This window comes from Myotis brandtii, unplaced genomic scaffold (assembly GCF_000412655.1).
Source record: "Myotis brandtii unplaced genomic scaffold, ASM41265v1 scaffold303, whole genome shotgun sequence".
Taxonomy (NCBI): domain Eukaryota; kingdom Metazoa; phylum Chordata; class Mammalia; order Chiroptera; family Vespertilionidae; genus Myotis; species Myotis brandtii.
Window position 1 is genome coordinate 3,823,999 of NW_005361573.1, and position 23,239 is coordinate 3,847,237.

General features: G+C 52.9%; 1 protein-coding gene across 3 annotated transcripts in view; it reads right to left on the reverse strand.

The window, feature by feature from the left end:
• ASCC2 (activating signal cointegrator 1 complex subunit 2) overlaps positions 1–23,202 on the reverse strand; it is a 30,936-nt gene extending 7,734 nt beyond the window's left edge. The window contains exons 1-15 of one of the 3 annotated variants that reach the window (XM_014542505.1): positions 22,942–23,202; positions 20,292–20,389; positions 15,302–15,387; positions 14,779–14,949; positions 13,452–13,581; positions 11,311–11,378; positions 10,061–10,171; positions 8,698–8,810; positions 5,071–5,145; positions 4,568–4,675; positions 4,270–4,338; positions 3,984–4,058; positions 3,489–3,669; positions 1,921–2,135; positions 1,172–1,291 (exon numbers count right to left, since the gene is read on the reverse strand). In XM_014542505.1, the coding sequence (XP_014397991.1) occupies positions 1,172–1,291; positions 1,921–2,135; positions 3,489–3,669; positions 3,984–4,058; positions 4,270–4,338; positions 4,568–4,675; positions 5,071–5,145; positions 8,698–8,810; positions 10,061–10,171; positions 11,311–11,378; positions 13,452–13,581; positions 14,779–14,949; positions 15,302–15,387; positions 20,292–20,389; positions 22,942–23,066 (1,745 nt within the window). In that variant the 5' untranslated portion in view covers positions 23,067–23,202. Of the gene's footprint in view, positions 1–1,171; positions 1,292–1,920; positions 2,136–3,488; positions 3,670–3,983; positions 4,059–4,269; positions 4,339–4,567; positions 4,676–5,070; positions 5,146–8,697; positions 8,811–10,060; positions 10,172–11,310; positions 11,379–13,451; positions 13,582–14,778; positions 14,950–15,301; positions 15,461–20,291; positions 20,390–22,941 lie in introns of all 3 variants that reach the window. The other 2 variants (XM_014542507.1, XM_014542508.1) reach the window with 2 other exon arrangements.
• Between the last annotated feature and the right edge of the window lie 37 nt (positions 23,203–23,239).

Below are 23,239 nucleotides of genomic sequence, written 5' to 3' on the forward strand. Positions count from 1 at the left end.
GCAGCTTGCGATTCTGCCACTGGGGATCCTGTCGTAAGGACAGGCAGGTCCCCACCCTGTCTGAATGGCACTGTCTCCATCATATGCCGGGGAAAGGGCAGGCTGTACTCGCCCAGCGGTGCCCAGATTTCTGGATTTCATCAAACACCACCCCTTAGGGGAACTTTGGGAGATGAGGACAGTGTTGTCAACGTCTTATTTTTGCCATTCTCTACTATGCTGTCCCCTCTACCATCACAGCCGACTCTCAGTCCCTCCCAGGGGTTCCCCTTCCAAAGTCAGGTGATCTTTCCAGAACAAAGTGTACTGGCTCGTGGGACCATCGCCATCTCCCCATGGCCTCGGGGCCGCTGCCCCACTGTGCTCTCTGCATGGAAGCTTCTCCTCCCCCACTCTGCACGGACCCCTCCCCGCTTCCTCCCCTGGTCCCATGTCACTGCCTCAGAGGAGCCTTCCTGCCTGGATTGCTCGAAGCCCCTGCCAGCGGCGTGGAGGTCTGCTCGCTCCACCTGTAGCACCTGTTACAACCGACTTTACGTTGCTGTTCGATGAACTGATTAGTACAAACGCATGTGGGCAGGGGCATGTCTGTATCACTCCCCGCTATGTCCCAGCACCTAATCAATCCAGGGCCAGGGAGGCCATAGCTCTGGCAACTACTTGTTGACTGAATGAATAAATCGCGAATGGTCTTTCAACGCCAAGAAAGTAGGAAGGACATAAACTAAAAGTACAGTATGCGAAGGGCCTTCAATGAAACACGCTCGCCTTCTGGAAAGCTCACTCAGGGCGGGTCCTTACTCTCCTCCTTTGGCCGCAGCCTGGAGGAGTCAGGTCTCGGGGAGACTTTCTAAGGAGCCCTGCCCAGCTCCCCACCCAGAGGCCCGACGGCCGGCATATCCAACAATGCCAGGCGAAGGGGAGAGTTTTGGCCCTCTGACCTTTTGCTATCAACGAGGAGGACTCACTAAAATGAATTTTTAACTGTTGTGATGATTCTGAAATACAACTGTTAAAGAACCTGTACCCAACTGAAAAAACAAGCAAGCAAGACACAGGTCTTGGCTGCCAGGGAGCCCTGTCTCCTAACGATGAAGCCATGGTTTCTCTCGCGTTCTCGCTGCGCTTGCGGAGTTGGGGTGCCTGCAACCCCGCAGCCCCCTGCACTCACCTCCTGCCCTTGTGTACCCGGCTCAGGTCCACTGAGTCCCTGCTGAACACGTCAAACTCATCGTTCTGGAAGACGTTGTGACGTGATGCCAGCAGAGGCGTCGGGTCGGGCTTTATCTCTCTGGGGGGAGGGGGCACAGAAAGCAGTGTAAGGGGGACTTGCCGGCTCATGCCCACCTGTACCCCACTCCCCCTTACCACTCGCCTTCAACAGCCACACCTGGGACACAATCTAAACACCTGCCCTCTCTGGCCCCTGCCTGGAATGACCCGCACCTTACACAAGGCTCCCCCTCAGTCCCGCTGCCCATTCACACCGATTTTCTTAAAAGTCCCCTCCCTCATTTGCTATGAGATAGGCAGCCAGAGATCACTCGACCTCTTTGTGCCTCAGTGCCTTCATCTGTAAAATGGGCACAAAGAGGCTGAAAAGCTTGTCCAAAGGCAGAGCTAACTCAATCCACTTGTTTGATAAACATCATTTGTTCATGTAAGAAATACCCATTCACACACTCATTCGTGCTGCCCCCCGGGCTCCTAGGGAAGCAGTGGGCCAAACTCAGAAAGGGTCGATATGGAGGAAGTGAGAAACGTTGCTGCCCTTCCTCAGGGATCTCCTGGGAAGTGGCAATGACGGGGAAGAGTGGGAAGCAGAGGAGCGAAGACGGGGCCCTGACAAGGCCCACAGAGCGCCTCTGGCCAGGCCCTGGGCAGGCGGGTGGCCAGGAGCCTCCTCCCACGTCTCCCCACCTGTCCAGGCCGCGGTCCAGCTGGCTGAGGGCAGGGGCCAGCCGCTCCTCCAGGATGTCGTTGATCACCTGCTCCGGGTCATAGCCGTAGTGCTCCAGGCAGGCCAGGATGAAGCCCTCCCCGAGGTCCGGGAGCAGGTCCTTCACTTGGGAGATGAGCGAGTCCAGCTCCACACCACTCACGGGGGGGCCCAGGGCGGCAGCGGCCCCCAAGCACTGGGGGAAGGAGGGGAAGGTGAGGCCAGGTGCGTGCTGGGGCAACAGGCCCCAAACAGCACTGGACCAGGAATCCGGGGACCTGGTGCGAGTCCTGGACCTTATAGCCATCGGCCCTTTGCCAAGTGCCAAGTCGCTCCGAGCCTCCACTCCCTCCCTGTGGGAAGGGGCTCTAGGACTGACCAGCCGAGCTGCTTCTGGCCTCCGAGCCTCAGCCTCCTCCTCATGAACAAGCACTCATACGCCACCCACCTCAGAGTCGCTGCCAATGGTTTAAGGACCTAATGCTCATAAAGAGCCGCACATGGGGCCTGGCACCGGCTTGACTCTCCATACACGGTCTTGGCTTCTACTAGCCCAGGTCCCTTCACGCTAACCAGGGGCAGCTGGCCATGGGGGGACGCAGCCACCAGTCCCGGGCCGTGGGGCGATGCTTCCCTGTAATCAGATGCTTCTCAATAAGGGAGCCCGTTTACAGACTGCTTGATGTGGCTTAATTTTGTTAGGCTTTTCATTTATGGAAATTCCCAAATAAAAAAGCAACAAAACCTTCACTGATTCAGATAAGCAGCCAAATGGGGAGGAGGGTGGGCAGAGGTGGAGGGACTGTCACTCCCCAAGGCCCTGCGACAGTGAGGGCACAGGGCTCTGAGAAGCATGTCAGTGTCTATTAACAAGGCACCGAGGGCCGGCCACGTTCAGGGAGCGCCACACAGCCGCCCTGGGCGTCCCAACAACCTCAGGGAGTCAGGCCGGCGACGAGCCCCACCTGACAGATGAGGAACCAAGGCTCGGAGTGGGTGACGCTGCCGAAGGCCACACGGCTGGCGAGGGGCAGGACCCAGATAGACCCCTGAGCTGCCTGACCCCAGAGACTGTGTGGTCTTACTCCCCAAGTCACGTTGCCTCCAGTCCTGGGCTCAGCAGAGCCACGGACCTGGTGGCTCTGGAAAAGCCTGAGAGGCAGCAGGAGTGGAGAGGCTCCCACACGGGCTCCGCGGGCCCGCAGCCCTATGGAGGGGCTTCCAGGGGGCCACACAGTGAGACCTGGCACCCCACCAGCTGCAAACAGAGCGGCGCCACGGGACCTGCTCAGAGGATGGCTGCATCTGATGGGGGGAAACTGAGGCTGTGACAGCGTAGGAGGCCAGCTCTCCTTAACCGGCCCAGCACGCCCAGCTCAGGACCCTCTGAGGCAGCACAGGCTGACAGGCAGGGCGAGGCTGCCCATTCCACCCCCCCTCCCCCCAGCAAGGGCAGAAACCAAGAAGGGAGGTTTCCGCTGCCCCAACCCCTCAGACAGGATGAGGACAGGAGCGGCAGCCACGGGAGAAAGCGCCACTCCAGACACACCTCCTCTTCCTCCGAGTTCTCCGGATGTGAGGCTGGTCCACTGACTGGCTCCGTGGTCGCCCCCACGCCATTAAGATCCTGGGCCACTGGGGGGTCTTTCGCGTCTGTGGGTTTCCGTCGGTCCACCCCTTCCCACGCACTCTCAACCGCCTGGAGGATGTAGGCAGCCCGTGTCTCATCTCTGAGGATGTGTTAAGGGGTCTCTCTTGGGGACCACAGCCTCTCTGCCCCCTCAGCTCGGAGGCAGCTTCATTTCTCAATCCCTCCCCAGCATCTGATCACGTGGCTGCTGCCAGGGCTGTCTGGGATGCACCCCGGGCGGCAGCAAGGCACCTGGGCTGCATGAGGAACTGGGCTCGGGCCTGGGCAGGGGCCCGGGGGAAGCCAGCTGCCTGTGTGTTCTCGGGTCAACCGCCCTCTGCTCCCCTGGGCCCCGGCAGCCCACCTCTGGCCTGGTCAGGCCAGGTTCCATCCCCGGGGCTGTGAGAAGGATACAAGACGGACGAGGCCTGCTGCAGCAAGCTGACGTCATCGGCCACCGGGAAGAGCGCATCGTAGTCCCGGAGGAACCTGCCAGACAGACAGCAGATGGGAGGGCAGGGCTGGGGCCACAGGGGCACTGGCCTGCTGTGGGCCACACCCCGTGTCTGCTGCCCAACCACAGATTCCAGAACCTTAGACCGCGGTGATTACGGCAGGGGCTCTGTTATGCAAGGTCTGTGGGGACTGATGAGGCACCATGGGCCTGTCCCGCTGCTGGTTCCAGCTCAGCCACACTCACCTCTTCTCCTGCAGCAAAGAGCTGAAGATCTGCAGGAACTCTTCAATGAAGCCCTGAATGTTGTCACAGCTGCAACAGGACAGCAGGGGATGAGCTCAGCCAATGCAGATGATCTGCGGTTCCTTCCCGCCCGCCCCACCCTGCGCAAGGCCTCTGGCCAGTTGGAGGAAAGAGGCTTTTTCTTGGTTTCCCTTCCTGCTCAGCGATGGAGGCAGGAGAGGGGGCAGATAGTGAGGGTGATGGCCCTGCTGGGCTGGGGCAGAGGCTTTCCACCTGGGGGCGGCGCCCAAGGGCTCACCTGCTTTCTAGGATGGGGAGAAGGCAGATCTGGTACAGGAGGATGTGAAAAACCTCCAGCAGCTTCTTCCTGGAGTGGGACAGCCTCTGCCACAGGTCACCCAGCAGCCTTTGAAGGCCGAGGGGAAGAGAGAAATAGAGATTTGAGAGACTAATCCCACTCCACCCAGCTCCACCCCGTACACACCCTGGGCTGAGCAGGCCTCACAGCTCACTGCTGACAGCAGCTGGGAAAAGGCTACAGGCTCTGAGGCTGGCTGGTTCCAGGGTCACTTCTAGTTCAGTGGGCCCGGAAGCAGCGGGCTGTTAGCACGAGCTTAGAGCACAGCTGAGGGGAAAGGGCTGCGATGCCGGAGCCAGGAGGCTGCTGGGTAGGGATGCACCAGCCAAAGGTGCATGGTCCTTGGTCCCACCCGTTGCCTTGGAGACGGGGATGCTGAAGCAGGGCCTGTGCTCCGGCTTCTCTCACCCACAGCACCACCCAGAGTTTTGTCCCCGCCTCACCTGCTGTCTTCAAGCCTCCTCTTCTTAATTGCAGACTCCAGCTCGGGAATTGCTATTTCGTAAAAGGAAGCGAGTCTGTGGAGGACACGTGGGTAAAGGCTACCTTCGTTCATAAACACGACACGTCACGAGGAAAGCAAAGCAAACCCGAGGGAGGAGGAAGGCCCACTTCTTGCTCCCAAGTTATCTCCACAGTTTTCTCCGGGACGACCCTGGCTCTTCTCCACGCTCACCCCAGCCTGTCCCCCTGTGCGGGTCCCAGGAAGTGACCAGCAGCCACGCCTCCCATTCAGATGGGAAACCATCTGATCGGCTCATTCTAACAGGGCGACAGACGGCCACCCCGACGCACTGAGGTTTGAGAAACACACGGGTCACTCTCTCTTTTGTGCTCAGAAACTTCTAGCCGCTGCCCACCTCCTCTGTCCTCAAGTCGTAACTCCTCTCTCTGGGACAGCCTCACCTGGCACAGCCCTGCTTCTCGTCACAGCGACCTCACACCCACACCTTCCCAGATGGGATTGAAACTCTCCGTTCCAGCCACACGCTTCATCAGGATCCCCCACGTGATTACTCCTTCCCAGGACCAGAAGCACGGCACCAGAACACGCTGTCCTTGAATTTCAATGCAGCCAGCTCTCTCCTGTAGACTACTTCTGTCTGAGCATCCTAGCACCCCAAAGCCAGAAAGGCAGCCTATGTGCCTAGGACAGTGCTGCATCCATAGCACGTACTCTGTGAACGTTTACAGGCAAATGTTTGTCAACTGGCTGATGTCTGGCCACTTCTAGCCTAGTGTAATGCCGCATGTAGCAGAGGGTGACCGGCCAGAAGAGGCCTTAGTGGGCCCCTGGGATGGCACGCAGAAGACAGAGAGGGCGGTGTGGCCCACATGCAGGTGTTGCCAGGATACATTGCTGGGGGGAGAGTCAGGTGGAACAACTCCTATGGAGGGTGATTGGGTGAGATCTATAAAAATTTAAAATGCATATATCATCGGCCCCTGCAATGCTACCTCTAGGAATTCGGTCCTCAGAAATACTTGCAGAAGTGCAAGATGGGTGTGCAAAGTTACTCTTTTGTTTTGTTTTTATGATTTATAATTTTATTTTTCTTTTTCTTTTTAAAAATATATTTTATTGATTTTTTACAGAGAGGAAGGGAGAGGGACAGAGAGTTAGAAACATCAATGAGAGAGAGACATCAATCAGCTGCCTCCTGCACACTCCCCACTGGGGATGTGCCCGCAACCAGGGTACATGCCCTTGACCAGAATCGAACCTGGGACCCTTGAGTCTGTAGGCCGACGCTCTATCCACTGAGCCAAACCGGCTAGGGCTATAATTTGATTTTTCAATTACAGTTTACATTCAGTATTATTTTGTATTAGTTTCAGGTGCACAACATAGTGTTAGACAACCAAAAAGTTATTCTTTATAGCATTTTTTTGTAATAGCGAATGTCTGAAAAAAATCCTATAGGTTCATCTATGGGGTCTGGTATCCCATACAATGGAATTCTACCCAGCCATACCAGAGATTGAGGGTGCTTTATGCACTGACATACATCAAATTTAAAAGTACAATGCAAACAGCACATAGAGCACTCATATGCCAGCAACACATTTTTAAAAGCGGCCGGGCGATATATAATACACATATTTGCTTATACATGCCTATTTATATGCATATCTCTGGAAAATTCCACATAAAAACTAAGGACAATGGTTCTGTATGAGGAACAGATTAGAGTAGGGGAGAGTGAGGTGCCACTATATATTTCATACTTTTTTGAGTTTTGAACTGTGTGCATGTATTATTCATTCATAAAACCAAAGGACAGAGAGAGAGAAAGAGATTCAGATGCACTCAGTACATACTCAAGAGAAAGGAGAAGGCTGCCATGAGAGGGATTAGCGAAGCTGTTGGGCGACTCGTCCCTCGCAGAAAGTTCTCGGGATGAGGTCATGCATTTGCTCAGTGGGCGTGCCTGGCCTCCAGCACAGCTGAACAGGCTGGGCCAGCCCCAGGCTGTGTGTGGGTCAAAGGCAGTGTCACTTGGCAAACATGTTTCCCTCTCTTCCCCCCTCACCCTGAGAGGCCCAGCTGCTCCCCTGCCTCCACTGTCCCTTGCAGGAAAGTCCGCTCTCCCAAAAATTACCCCCAACTCCAAAGACCCTTTCAAAAGCTACCTGTGCCACATTTGGGAAACTGCTGCAACAAAATGGGGAAAAGCCTGTGAGAAGTGAAAATCAGCAGGCACTAAAGTCTAAGAATCACGTGATCTGTCAGTGATTTTCATTTCCTACCTTTTGGGATTTTCCAAATTCCTACAAGCATTGGCCAGATTTACCAGGAGAAAAGATGCCTTTTTAACAAAATGGACAGCTACAGTGCCAGCCTAACCCCTTTCTTCTTGGAAAAGCGTCGATCAATGCTTTATTCTAACATTCTTGGGGAGGCTGATCAATCTTAACATCTGATCTTCACCAGCTGAGGTGATCCAATACGAGTCAGACCCCGCTGCTGCCTCTGGCACATGTCAGCGCTAGATAAACGTTTTGTTGCATGGGCAAGTCAACGAATGAATGGACTGGCGGCTGGGCAGGCGGAGCTGGACAGCTCCCAGAAGCTCCTTCAGACAGTGGAGAAAGATGCCTGGCAAGAGCAACAGCCAGAGGCCAGCCCCGCGGTTGCCAGGCAACGTGCAGGTTACCAGCCTGTGCCCTGCACCCCTTTCTTCCTGCACCAGGAACAGATGCTCATGGTGCTAAGGGGGCGAAGAGGACTCCCCCTGCTCCATGCCCTCTCCACCTCTCTCTTCGTCCCAACAGGATCTTCCTATGACTTCTTTGGATAAACACTTCCAGCGGCTCCCTTCTGCCCACAGAATAAAGGCCCGGCTCCCTGACAGCGTGTTCAAGGCGCCTCTCAGTCTGACTTATCCCCCCCCCCCCCCCCCCCCCCCCCCCCTCTCTCTGGTAACTACCATACTGTTGATCTCTCTGTTACCCACCCTGTTTCCCGCTGCCCTGGTCTCTCCAACCCCCGCCACGTGTCGCCCTCCACTCCCTGGCTTTCCCAGGAACACACTCTGGGCCTTCACTCCACCGGCCTGGCCTGCCCTTCCTGCCACTGCAACCTTTCTCTGTTTGGAAGGTTCTAGCTCATTCTTCCAAACCTTGTTTGAGGATCTCCATGAAACCTCGTATTTCACCAGGCAGAATTCTGCTTCCCTCCTCGGTGTTCCCAGAGCATTTCCTAATGTGGCCACCACAGCCCGCCCACGTGTAAACGTCTCTGCTTGTCTCCCTGCGGGTGTCTCTCTGCCCTGGACTGGATGCTGAGGTCCGCAGACCATTTCTTGTCTATTACTCCCGTGCGCCTGCCCAGGACAGGGGCCTTGAAATCAAATAGAACTGAATGGAATTGCCCTATTCTTGGTGGTTGTTTTCCCCCCTCTACCCTTGGAGTGCTTCTCAATGCAGGCTCCACACCAACAGGAGTCTGATCTGTCCTCTTTACTGCTGTGTCCCCAGGCTGTAGGGCTCTAAGCACCCAGTAAACACTTGCTGAATGAGGATGCGAGCTAGAACCTCTACTTCATCCGCCAGAACGATCGCGGTACCTGTAACAGAAGTCGTGTTTCTGGAAGGTTTGGCAAGCCAAAGGGAAGATGTCCAGAAAGGCCCAGAGCGTCGTGCAGGTGTCACAAAGGTAGAGAACAATGTCCTTTAACTCCTGTTGACAAAAGGAAACACCGCGTTATTCTCCTCGCCCCGTGACAGCTCTGTAGAGGGCAGGAGACAAAGCTGACAGAGCCAGGGGTCCCCAACAGGCAGAGAGATGGATGCCTTGCGGTGGGAGAGCACGGGAGGTCTGGGAAAGGCCTGGCTGGCCGTCTCTACGAGCACAATCGGGCAAGTCACTCACACTCCCTAAGCCCCGGGACTTGCTCCCACAGCTCCAATGGGGTCCACCCCGTGGTCTCTAGGGTTACTTCTAGCTCCAGGGTCAGATGGTTCTCTCTGCTAAACTGAAGGAGAATCAACCCTGAATCTGAACACAACGCCTGCGGTCCCACACCAAGTACATGCCAGTGAGAACAAGAATAGCAGGCCTACGCTCTCCTTGCATTTTGAAGAGGGTGTTCAGGATCGGGAGTGCTTTCTCAGACACTTCCTGGTCGTCATGACCACTTATGAGCCGGGCAGCTGCTAGACTCTCTATTGTGCAGACAGGAACCGGAGGGTCAGAGGGGTGAGAAGGACCTGCTCCCACAGCACCTGGTGCGGGCTCCCCTTTCTGAAACATTTAATGCCTGTTTCCCAGGAGACCGCGAGCTCCAGGCCGGCAGCTCCCGGCTGCCTCATTCCTGCCCTGTCTCCGGTGCTCATTTACCTCCTGCCTGTCATCTCCAGGCGACTCTAAGTTCCACGGGAGCAGGCGACGTGTCTGCTTCTGTGACTGCCTTACTCCCAAGGCCCAGCACAGGGCCTGGCACATGCCAGGGGGGCCGCAGTACAAAGTCACCGAATGAATGAACAGCTCAAACAATAGCACACGAATGAACCTGTTGAACTGCACTAAACTCCTGACCCCTGAATTCTAGTTCCCTGTTCGCTCCACTACTCCCTAAATCAGTGATGGCGAACCTTTTGAGCTCGGCGTGTCAGCATTTTGAAAAACTCCAACTTAACTCTGGTGCCATGTCACATATAGACATTTTTTGATATTTGCAACCATAGTAAAACAAAGATTTATATTTTTGATATTTATTTTATATATTTAAATGCCATTTAACAAAGAAAAATCAACCAAAAAATTGAGTTCGCGTGTCACTTCTGACACGCGTGTCATAGGTTCGCCATCACTGCCCTAAATGAAGCTTCCAGAGGAGAATGGGAGCCTGCCGAAGTGCTCTTAACGCGACAGGAACAGCTGCTATGGGACTGGGGAAAAGGGACCGCGAGCAGGGAGGGCAACCTCACCGGGAGAGGCATTTCACTGGGGGTCAACCGGCCCCGCTCTTCAAGCTTCTGGGGTGTGGAGCTGGCCCCGTCCCCTTGCAAGCCGCTGTGCTGGAGGATGTTGCTGAAGACCTGTGAGACACAGAGGTGACTCTCCCACCAGCTCCAACCAGCAGCTCGGACCCCTGCCTCCCCAGGGGTGGGTGATCTGAAAACTGCCGTGGCCTCTGGAACCTAAGCCAGGGCTCCCAGGACACCAGCTGAGACAATGACCTGCCCAGAGAGCAGGGTCAGAGTGGACACTGTGAAGTAGAGATGAGGGGGGTGGGGGTATTCTCTTCACAGGATTACGGTGAGGATTAAAAAGATAAATGTATGTAGAGCCCCCAGAATCACGCAGATGTTATCCGACTGGAGAGGCTGGGCAAGTGCACGATAATATTGAAGATATCTATTCAGTAACATACAATGTGTTTTTTGATCCCCTGTAGATGGCTTTTATGGAAACTATACTGAAATAAAAGACAAATCAACAGTGAGGGGACACAACGCCGATGGTAAAATCATGTAAACCTTCAGCTGACTGTGCCATCTGTAAGCATGCTAGTCCCCCAGAGACCTCCGGGAACTGGCTCTAGGACCCCCGCCGATACCAAAACTCACAGATGTTCAAGTCCCTTATATAAAGTGGCATTGTATTTGCATATAACCTACACCCATCATCCTGTATACTTTAAATCATCTCTAGATTACTTATAATGCCTAACCCAATGTTAACGCTACATAAATAGTGGTTATACTGTATGGTTTAAGAAATGACAAGAAAAGAAGTCTGTACATTTTCAGCACAGACACAACCATCAGAGGCCTAACTGTTTAGTACATATCAGCAGCAATGTAACATTTAGAAAAATACACTTTCGATCTATGGTTGATTCAATCCCTTATTTGATTCAAGCCCTTATTTGAGAAACCCAGCTCTCTGGCGGGGTTCTTAGAGGCTTATGGCTGTCAGCAAACACAACATGCAATCCAAGCCTTTCTGTACAAGTGCAGCACTTGACGGCCCTCAGAGCTCAATCCTGTTCAAGAGGGGAAAGAGCGAACGTGAAGTGTGTGTGAGAAGCAGGACACGGAGACCTTCTGGGGAGGGGAGGGGTGTGGGAAGTAACCCTTTCTCCCAGGCTCAGCAAAGTCAAGGTCACCACCAGGTGGGGAGGGGGTCTGCTTCCCAAGCTCGTCCTCCCCTGGGCAGGGCTGAGAGCTGGTACCTGAAGGATGGTGGGCATGCTTTCATCCAGGTCATTGTAGTAACTTGGCTGCTGGTTAAAGATGTTTCCTGAAAAGAGAAGCGAACGGTAGAAATTGGGAAAAGAGAGGGGGGCGAAGAGGATACCAGCAGGTTCTGTGACCTCTCTTCCCTTTCCTAAGCCAGCATGAACTAGAGCAGTCCTGGCCCCAGGCCCTGCTGGCACCCAGCTTCGGCCCAGCCTAGAAACTTCCCAGGGCGGGGAGGAACTTGCTTGGTACGAGTTAACCTTTTAAGCACCTCTGCCCAGCGAGTTACGCAAAAGGCCTGCCCTGGTCAGACCAGCTCGCTGACACCCCCAGGGAGGGATCACGCTTGGGCACTGTGCCTGACGTGACAGCATCGGCTTTGGAAGTGGGAGTCAGCCATCTCTCTGCTCAAGAAATCTGGATGCCAAATCCAGGATTCTTGCCAGGCCACGTCTTCAATAATGTGAAGGAGTCTAAGGAGACATTTCTTTGGAAATTCTCTCACCCTCTGCTTTTGAATATGCTGGCCATGCCAAGCGATCCCACTCCGAGGAGAGAGGCCTGCAAGGGACCTGACGCCGTCCCCCTTCCTGGCATCGCACCTCCTCCTTTGCACCGTCCTCAACCTCAGAGGAAGAGACCTCCCATAAGGCAGGTGTCACCCTCTCCAGGCAGTATCTCCTGACCCAGGCATCAGGAGCCGGTCTCCTCCCATCATTCCCAGGGCCACACCATGGTCCCCTCTGAACGGAATGACCCGGCCTGGGGGAAGGCACTCTCTCAGATCTTTCCAACACTTAAGCCCGGGTAACAGGGGTTTTTATAAGCATCAAAAGAGATCACATTTCACAATCTGCCCTTGGGGACTTTGAAGTCCCATTCCTCTCCTTTATCTGATTCTGACAATGGCGAAGAACTTTGATCTCTTAAAGGAATAATTTAAAAGGCCTGGGACAGCACCCTGGCACGTGTGGCTCAGTTGGTTGGAGCATCATCCCATGCACCAAAGGGTGGAGGTAAAATCATGTAAATCTTTTACTGCTTACCGGTCAGGGCGCATACCCAGGTCTTGGGTTTGACCCCCCGTTAGGACATGGGAGGCAACAGATCGATGTTTCTCTCTTGCATCAATGTTTCTCTCTCCCTCTCCCTTCCTCTCTCTCTAGAATCAATGAAGGACATATCCTCGGGTGAGGATTTTAAAAATAATTAATTACTTTTTAAAAAACGGGACAGCAATGGCATCCTTAGAAACGTCGTTCCTCAGCCAAAACAGTTCAGAAACCCAGGGTGAGGAGAAAGTACTGGGTGTTTGGAAGACTGTGTCCTACAATTTCAAGGTGAGCAAGACGGACAGGGGTGCCCGGGGTGAGCACCTCTCCACGCAGGGCCCGCTGCCATGAGCTGCGATTCAAAGGGCATTGTTCCCTCTGTCGCATCCCGACAAAGCTCCTGTCTCTGATGGAGCCTTCCAGCCCACTGCCTCCGGACAGGAGCCAAGTGCTGACGTCATTCCTTTCACAACTCAGAGAGTCCTCACTGAACTCTGCCCCCGTCTGTTCTCAGCAACAATGCAAATCATGTCAGTTCTGAGGCAGCCCCAGCATCCCTGAGGCAGGGAGTGGCGAAGAACAAGAGCTAGGGAGTCAGGCCGACGTGACATCAATCCCAGCTCGGCCACTTGTTAGTCACGGCCTCTTACACTTGAAGCTCAGTGTCCTTGTCTGTAAATGGGGAGGTGACAGCACTACATCACAGGGCTTGTGAGGATCAACTGACAGAACACGAGGAGTGCTCAGCCCCCAGTGAACACGCAGATACAGGCGAGCTGTCACCGCTGCTCTTCTGCTACCAGCTTCCCCGCTCCTTCAACTGTTCAACTCATAGCCTCACAGGAAGACTCCAAGATCCCTGAGGAACCGTGTGGGACAGCTTTCTGTCTCCACTCCCCCAGCGCCACCAGCCACTTATTTCAGAGTCGACACACATACATCTAAGCCATTTCCAAGCACCACCCACCACTGCTGCTCCGAATCCCCCCGCACTCCTCTAGGCGCCACCTCTGGAGCCTCTGGTTTGATTTATGGGGCCATCTCCGTGCACCCCCCGGCCCCCCACCCCACACCCCACACACCTATCATCTTCTTGAGCAGCGGCGAGTTGCCTTTTCCAAAGAGCACGCAGAGGTCCAGGATCTTTGGGATGTCAAACAGGAAGTTATTGTAGAGGATTTCTCCAAACGCAGAGGGGGAAATGAAGTGATCCTAGGAGCAGGGCAGAGAGAGGGTGAGAGACTGTCTGAATGCAGATGCATCGTAAAGTAAGAGCAAACGCAGGAGAAACAGCCTTCAGGCCCACCACAGGGGACTGGGTAGCAAATGAAGCTCCATCCACACTGTGGACACATCTGAGACTCCTATATTGACCTGGGGCAACAGCCATTTCATGTAAAAAGGAGCAGAAGTTACACGGTGCAACAGTTGGTTGGGGGTTCATTCTAAAATAGTTATGGGTGAATTACCAGGATGTCTGGGATCACTTTCAAATACTCCAGAAAGAAAAAAATCTCTGGAGGCGGGAGAAAAGGAGATCGGCAAAATGTGGGTAATTGTTTAAGTTGGGTGATGGGTACATGGGTTTCATTATGCTTTTGTGATTTTTGAAAATTTCCATATTAAAAAAGTTTTAAAAACCCCACAAGATCCTATTTTCAAAATAAACACACACACACACACACACACACACACACACACACACACAAACACACATCCCGCTACTGAAAGGGAAAATAAAATCCCCTAAAGAAACAGGCACCTTAACAGTAGTTATTGGGGGGAGGGGATTTTGTAGGTAACCTTCACTATTAACAAAATATTTCTGTAATGTTTGTGTTGTTTAGAGACAGTATTATTGTTATTATTATTTATTGGTTTTAGAGAGAGGAAGGGAGAGAGAGAAACAAACACCGATCGGCTGCCTCTCGCATGCGCCCCAACTGGGGACTGAACCCACAACCTGGGTATGTGCCCTGACCAGGGATCGCATCCACCACCTTTTGGGGTACAGAATGACCCTCCAACCAACCAGCCAGGGCAGCAGCATTATTATTTGTAAAATTGGGGGGTGGGAGGAGTAAAGGTTTTAAACAGCACATACAAGTTCCTTTCAAAAATGAGAATCAGTATTTTCACCCTCTGACGCACAAGGAAAGGCAGAGTCACGCGTCAACTGGCAAAGGGCCCTGGGCTCCCATTGAAGAAAACACTGGGTGTAATGCAGACGGACCCGGGGAGCTAGAGGATAAGGGAGGTGGCACAGATTTCTTTCCCAACAGGGGGAATAAAGGCGGAGCGGAGACAAAGAGGAAATGCGATACTTCCAGAGCCTTCCTTCCCAGGACGGAGAGAACGCACTGGGGTGTTGGGTGTCGGTGGCGACCTGTCACGGGACCAGGGGCTTACTTTGGATTCCTTGTGAGTGGACATGCGGAGGAAGGTGAGAAAAACACTGCGATGGAGACGCTTCTGCATGTCAGCAACCTCGGGGGCCGGGGCCACCCACTCGTCGAACTTTCGGGGAACATAGTGCAGGTAGGAGTCCAGGCACTTCTGCAGGGTCTCGTCGAAGATGACCTGAGCCAGGCAACAGAGGAGAGCAAGGATTGTCACCGACACCCAAGGACTTGCGGGTGGACTGAGCAGGGGCTCGCGGCCGTGGCCAACACTCCAACCCCAAGGGACTAAGAAGGTATGAATGAGCGAGGGCTACACACAGTTTCTAAAAATGACACGTTGGAAGGTGTTGTATAAACATCATTAAGATTGTGATACAAGACAGAGCCATCCAAACCACAATTTCCTGGTAAGGATCCAGTGAAAAAAGGAGAGAAAAAAGCCTCTCCTAGGAGGAGAGAAACAACAACAGAAACCAACCAAACAGCATGGCATGTGCTTTGTCTTAGTGTTAATTTTGATAGAATGTTACCTGGCACCAGAATTTATCGTGAGGCAAGGCCAGGAGCCAGTCGAGGTCATTGGCTACGAAGGTGGCGCGTTCCAGGTACTCCTCCACTAGGGCGGGAATGTTGTCTTTAGGGGGCGGTTTGTATAACACAAAATACCGGTCTGCCTTCTGCTCGGGGTGCTACGGATCCAAAAACCACGTGTTAACGTGGCAGAGGTTAGTCAGCGAGGGCCCATCTGCCAACCCACAGCAATGACAACACTGGGCTGTTCCAACCGGTGACCCTCCAAGGAGCTTTTAAGCATAAAGAACAAAGTGTGTCTGACAAAGGGGCTTGGTTGCATCCAGAGAACACAAGGCGGGCTTAAAAAACCATGTTCTTTTGGAGAATATTTTCATCACATGGGGAAAGGTTAAGAAACGAAAAAGCAGGATACAAACCTCTCTAGTTAATATAATCAGCTTTTGGATTAAAAAAAAAAGCAGACATTAGATAGATAGATAGATAGATAGATAGATAGATAGATAGATAGATAGATAAATAGATGATAGAGAGAGATAAATAGATAGATGATATATAGATAGATGACAGATAGATAGATACATAGATAGATAGACAGATTTAACACATTCACATACAGGCTAAAAAATAAAAGTGTGTGTGGGGACAACACTCTAAAGCTGATAGTGGTTGTCTCTGGAGGGGGGATTTTGACTTGAAAATGCTTTCCAATTAAAAAAAATGAACCTGTATTACTTTTTAAAATTATCTTTTAATTATATAAGTGAGACCTGAGCATCTTTTCTTTCAAAAGTTTACAACACTACAGAGAAGGTGAGCCGCCTGGGACTGCACTCCCAGCCCCGTGCCCGTCCATCCAGTGAGTGCCCTCGCAGACCCTTTGTAGGCATTTACGTCAAAATATACCCACAGAAGGTATTTGTTTAGATGTTTCCTCACAAAAATGGTATTATTCTATATGTGTTATGCTATATCCATTTTATAATCAGGAAAAAACACCTGAGTCATTCTTTTTTTTAAAGAAAAGATGCTAGTCAAGTAGTTGCAGGTCTTGGCTTAGATTCACAAGTTCTCTCTCCCAACCCCTACGTTGCCATGAACAGACCTGACTTTGTTCACCATGAAGAGCCCAGTTTGCTCCTCTGACTGCATAAGGGCTGCTTTCTCCAGGGGAAATGGTAACAGGAGGAAGACCAGGCCACATCTCAGCTGTTATCAAACACAATCCACCCACTTCCATGTCTGCCAGTCCAGGGGGGACAGGAAAATCTCCACCAATTGCTAGTCTCCTTGACAACCACCTATGCCTCCCTACTGCCTAAGGCAAGTTTTCAAACTGTGGAGTCTTTGGGTTCCACAAGGATTCCTGTGGGGGGGGGGGGGGGGTGTGGATCTCTGGGTGGGTCTTTAGGACCCTTCCCATTTAAATTAAAATTTATACAGTCGGGTTCCAGGAGCAAATCTTTGAAAAAGGAATCCTGCTGACTGAACCCAGTTCAAAACTACTCTCTAAGGTCTAAATTCATCTCCTGGGTTTCCTGGCTTCCCTGAAACTCTTATCTGTTTGACACCTCACCTCTTAGGTCATTCATTGCTCAGGCCAGGTTACTCACCCTTCCGCCACTCCGGAAACAGACCCCCCCCCCCCCCCCCCCCAAGATCCTACTTTCCTTACCATCCTACAAGCATGGACTGGAACCCTGCTGTGGTGTGGCACAGGAAGAAAAGCATCTGCGTGCTCAGAGACCATGCTGCAGCGGGGAAGATGCACATCTAAGCCATCAAGAGAGCATAAAACAGAGCAAGTGACAGCTCAGACCTGCCAGAGGGGCCATGGGAGCGCAAAGGGGATGGACAAATGGAGGACAAGGGCCAGCTCGCTTCCCAGAGCAGGCAGCGTCTGAGTTGGGCCTTGGAGAATGAGAAAGATTTTTAGAATGAAGAAGCGGTATTTTTATGGAGGCATAAAAATGCGCCATAAAAAAAAGAGGGCACAGATTGCCCTGGGAGGTAGGAGATGGATGTGGAGGGAGAGAACACTGGAACGATGACAATAAAAGCCACCAGTTACCGAGGGCCTGTCCTGTGCCTGCTGCTGAGCAGGCATGTTCCCCAGCCTTTCTTTCTTACCTACAACAACTATTGAAAAGGGAGATAGCATTTTTTTACAGGGGAGGAAACAAAGACTCGATAAGCTTCAGGAACTCTGCCAAAGTCACATGGCTAAGGAGGCAACTGAGGCAGCGTGTGCACCAAAGCTTACACTGCAGACCTACTAAGTGACCTGTGGTACCCATGTGCCATCCTGGTCTCACTGCTTGTCCTTTTGAGGTGAGGAAGGACCAGATCCTGCTAAGGTCTTTGAAGAACCTTGAATGCCAAGCTCAGAGTAGGGGCTTTATTTCGTAGGTAATGGGGGCCGTGGGAGATTTCAGGGCAGGGAGCGGCAGGCCCCAGCTGTATCTTCAGCCCCCAGAGCTGGCTTAGGTCCCGCCTGCTCAAAGGAGCTTTCTGAACATTCTCTGCCCACCACACTTCTTGATAAGTAACCATCTGCACCGTTCTCCCACTGCTCCACTTAAACGAGTCTTGTCTTCCTCCAAAGCGCACTCACCCATTCTGGCCCAAGACTTGCTTTGGGGTATTCAACAGCACCACGTGTGCACTGTGCACACAGTAGCTACTCAATAAACATTAGCTTGACCCATCACCCTGCAAAGGCGGCATGGTGGCTGTCCCTTGGCTAGAGATCTCTTGTCCCACGTTAGGACTAAAGACACAAATACAGGGTGTCTTTTAGGAGCTTCTCAGGACAATATTTTAGGAGCTTCCAGCGGCCAGCAGGGTAACCCTCTTCAGCACGGCCAGCAAGACTACTCCTCGTTCAGGCAACTATCTCCCTCAGCTCATCCCTCTCCCCACCCTACTCCCATTCAAGGCTCCTGTCACGGTCACTGTTATCACCACCATTACTGCGTGTTTACTATGTTCTAGTACGGTGCTAATTCAGACGTCTCGTGTAATCCTCATAGCCACCGCACAAAGCTGGTTCTATTATTACCCTTTTAGGTCCCGAGGTATGGAGAGGTTACGTAACTTGCCCAAAGTCACACAGCCAAGTATGCGTGACATTTGACTCAAAGCCCCTGGGATACTGTTTCCACCGAAGGTGACGGGTGGTTGGTGTAGGAGTCAGGCTCTCTCAAAACAGCACCCTCGGGTCCTCCTGCCAGACCCACCCTTTGCCGACTGCTCTGCCTGGCTAACGCTTATTCATCCTTCAATACCCAGGTCAGGATCTCCCTCCTTAAGGAGCCTTCCCTGGCTGCGCATGTCCTCCCACTACTCCTGAGGCCCCCCTGCCTATACACCCCGCTTTGGTCTGGATCAGCAGCCTGGACTTCCTTGACCACCACCCTGATCACACAGCAGAGAAGCTACTGGTCTGCTTTTCTCTCAGACCATGGGCAGCTCCAGGGCAGGAACCATGTCTTTTCTCTTTGCAGCTCCAGTGCCTGTCACAAAGGCTGCTGGGGTCCTTGACTCATTTACTGAATCTTCCTGACCCTGGGAAGCCAGAATGAAGAGAAGGCACCAGGTCCCTGCTCTCCCGGAGCCCACAGTCCAGCAACCCTGGTGTTCCGTGTGCGGGGAAGGACTGAGATGGAAAATCAAACCCAACCACTCAAGGAACCCGTCTCCTCCCGGTCCTGTCCACAGAACTTTCTGCAGTAACGGAGCTGCCCTACACCCGTGCAGGCCACCACTTACCCTATGGGGCTACTTCACTTTAACTAAAGTTAAAATAAATGTCCAGTTCTTCAGTTGAACAATCCACATTTCAAGTGCTCAATTGTTATGTTTGGCAAATGGCTACCCTATTGGACAGAAGAGTTTTCGATTTTCTGATCAATATCTTCCTTACACAAAAAGGTCACAAAAAAGAAACAAGAGGTTTTATAGCAGAGAGATGATGGGTCTGACCTCTAGGGTCAGCCTAGCTGGATTCCCCTCCTGATTCCCCTAATTTCCTATTTCTGTGACCCTGAACTCTCTGTTTCCTCATCTGTGAGATTCGGACAGCCAAAATACCTACTCATAGGGCTACGGTGCAGCTTACAAGAGATAATCCAGGTGGGGTGTTTAGGAAGGTTTGGCCCAGCGCGAGTGCTCTGTGACTGCTAAGTACTATTAATAATACTCTTGGGAGCAATGGGAGGGCATGCGCAGCCTAGACAGTAGTTAGGAAGTAACAGGAAGCCATTCAGAAAGCAGGAAATAGAACACCAAGCTCTGGTTTCCCACGACTTGACTCCAGCCCCGGGAAAGTACTTCCTCCCACCTTGTGCGAGTAAGCTCATCTTCTTGGGAAAACAGCGAGTGGGCAGGGGGACTCCAGGCCCCGGGTCTGGCTCCTTCAGCACCTGGCACCTCCCTGTGGCTCTGATCTCCCTCTGCAGCTGGTAACTGGCATCCTCACAGCCTCCTTCGTTTTCAGTCTCACGGGCCCTGCCGAGTCTGTATGTGGCACTTCTCAGCCCACTGACATTGAGATCAAAGACGGCCGGACCTCTGAAATCAGTGTTCCCCCCGAAGTGTGGATAGCAGCTGAGATAGCTCTGAAAAAGGCCTACCTGAAACCTGAACCCCTCCCACAGGGCCAAATGCCCAAACCCGGCTTTGGGATGGATCCATTTCCAGGCCAGCTCAGGCTAGCCAGAACTGCCCTCCGACTCCGATTCAAAATGCAATGCTTTGGGGGAAGGTGTGGGGGGGTGACAGGGAAAATACGACTCAAATTCAGGCTGCTGGCTTGGAACGGAAACTTCTACGCTGGGCCTGGAAGGACCTGGTAGTGTCCCAGCTACTGGATTACTGACTGTGGCCCTGAGGTCACTCTTGGAACAGATAAAGAAGGAATTTACTTCGCACTTTTGAAATTGCAAGAATGATAACATCAGTCCGAAAGGCCTCAAGGCACCGGCTCACCAGCGCTGGTGATGTCCTCAGCTTTCCTGTCTTCAGGTCCTTGTGGGTGATCTGGAGTTGGTCCAGGGGCAGAGCTGGCATTGTGCTGCGTGACCCTCCTGAAAGGAAGATGGATGGGAAGAGAGAGCAGACACATAGGCTCCTGGTGCAAGGGCCTGCTCTGGGCTGGTCCCGGGAGCTGCAACCGCTGGCCTCAAGGGACTCCTGACACGGGCCTCAAAGGCCTGGCTCCTGTACTAATCCAGGCTACAGTGACTACACACTCCCACCCTTTGAGGACTGGTCCCACGTGCCTAGATGATCTATTATGGCTCCAGCTCCGGGCCCTCCTTGGCCTGTGAGCTCCATGAAGCCAGTGCCCGACTCTCCTCCTCCTCCTCCTAACTTTCCCAGGACCAGCACAGGCTGGTGGAGAGGTGGCCTCATCCAAATGTTTGATGAACAACGAACTGAACAGGATACTTTTCTTATAACTCCAACCAGATTTTAAGTCTTTTGAGGGCGAAGCCATGGGCCTTTCCTCACTTGTAGAGTGTGTTTAGATTCTATAACCTTTCTAGGCTTCAGCGGGGAAGGACATGGATAGACAGAAGGATCAAGGAGGATGACAGAATTCACAGAAACATGCTAGTAGGAGCTCCTTTCTAGAGGCCCAGATCGGCCTCAGAGTCAGCGAACGGCAGATCGAACGTCTTCTGTCTTCCCGTCCAATGCTCTTTTCACAATACCAGTGGCCTGACCCACTGGGGGGCTGTGCACATTGCCTGTATCATGGAATGAAGTGAATCAGGCCCTTTAACAGACACGCCATAAACCGTCAGCACCGTCTCAGTGACAACATGAAGACATCCTAAGGCCGGGATGAGGAGACCATCACCTCCGAGCCCTCGCAGAGAAGCTGAGGGGCACGACCATCCATGCGTTACATGGACTATATACGTATACATGGGTGTCCATATCTGACATCAGGCCAGGGCCTGGTGTTCGGAAGACACCCCGATAAGGCAGGGTCTCTTCCCTGAGGAAGCTCACGCCCCAAAATAATGACAACAGCTGCAGGAGCAACGTGCTTGTCACGTGCTGGCAACTCTTGCTCGGCGTGAACTCAGTCCACACGTGTTAACTCACTCTGCATGTATTCATGCTCACACCAGCTCTAAGGCTGGTTCTGTGAGCATCTTCACTTTACCAATGCGGAAATCGAGGGTAATGGCGCTAAGTGTTCAACACAGGACTTGGTGTGTAATAAGCACCCGATAGAGTTCACTGGTTGTTACTCTAAGTCCCGCCATAGGCAGAGCGCCGTGGGCTTCTTCACTCACTCAGCACCGACTTCATACGTGCAGAGTCCTGGGAGGGTCAGTGACTATGATTTGGTGTGGCCAGAGCTGTAACAGGAAATCCCCAAAACAAGCACAGCGGAGAAAGGGAGAATGCCACGGGGAAAGTGACCTGTCACCGGGTGGTTGGAGGGTAGCATGACAAGATGGGAAGGAAGGGGATTCCAAGCAAAGAGCGAGCGTGAGCCAAGCCTCAGAGCCTGTGGTTTGAAGGAAGGGCAAGACGTGGTTGGAAACGCCAGGTCAGGGAGGGGAGGACAGACGTGGAGGGAAGATGCTGGAGAGGAAAGATGGGGCCAGTTTGTTTGTTTGTTTAAGCCTTGAATGCCATGCTAAAGATTTTGGCTTTTCATCTGCAGGCAGTGAGGAGCCACTTAAGTAGAGGAGAGACATGGTCAGAAAGAGAAGGCAATAACCTGGCGGCAGGAGACACCTCCTAGGAACCACTGGAGAGCAAAGTCTATGTTAATCCTCTCACTCCTCCACCCACGGGTTTCCCAGCACCTCTGATCCAGGCACTGAAGCCCGCAGGAGGCTCAGGTGCACACATAACAGGCCTGCCCTGCCCTGCGTGGAACTTAGTCTTGAAGGGAAAGACAGCAATGAGTCAAACAGCCATACAAACACGTAAGTCTCAACACCCTGATGTACGCTACGTAGGTGAGGCCCGTGCAGCTAGGACAGAGAACTGGCTGGGCAGAGGAAGGCTGCCAAGGAAGACGTGCGTTTGCCTCTAACGCAGTGGTTCTCAACCTTGGCTGCACGTTAGCATCACCTGGGAACCTTTTTAAAATCCTGATTTCCGGGCCTCCTCCTCTGGAAATTCTGTTTCTTTGTTACTCATGTTGTGGCCTCACCCCATGTAACAAAGACAGAATTTCCGGAGGAGGAGGCCCGGAAATCAGGATTTTAAAAAGATTCCCAGGTGATTCTAATGTGCAGCCAAGGTTGAGGACCACTGAGCTAACGTGTGGGCAGGAACTAACGCGGCACAGAAGGAACCCGAAGTTCCGAAAGAATAAGGACAATGATCGTGACAACGTCTGTGCCACCACCGTTGCAACCCCAGTGCCAAGCGGGACAGCAAGGCCGAGAGTTAGGAAAGCACCTTCTTTAGGAGGGGAGCTCGGGGCCAGCACCCATTACTGTAAGGCCGGGGCACATTCCCCGGGCTGCGGCTGCCTCTGTTTCCCTGTCATCGCCCTTCTGGTCTCCACTCAACCTGACCCTCCTTGAGGTGCCAAACGGTCCTATCTCAAGTCTCCACTCCCCCCGTTCCTGTCGTATATTCAATTATCTTGCGCCTTTACCTGTCACCGGCCGTCTCCTCCCGCTGGACTGTACACCCCATGCGGGCAGGAGTCTTGTCGGTCTGGTTCCGTTTGCATCCCCAAGTGCCCAGATCTGTGCCCGGCACGTAGGCGAAACGTGCCATCTATGTGTGGAACTAATGAATGAACCCCGAGGAAACTGAACAGCGCGGTCCCCTCGCCCCAGGATGGGCTTGCGGGGAGCGACTCGTTTCAAGTCACTCTGGGGCCGAGCCTCGAACCCCGATACTTTCTGGCCTCGTGGGGGGCGGGGGGCGACTCCAGCCCCCAGGGGCAG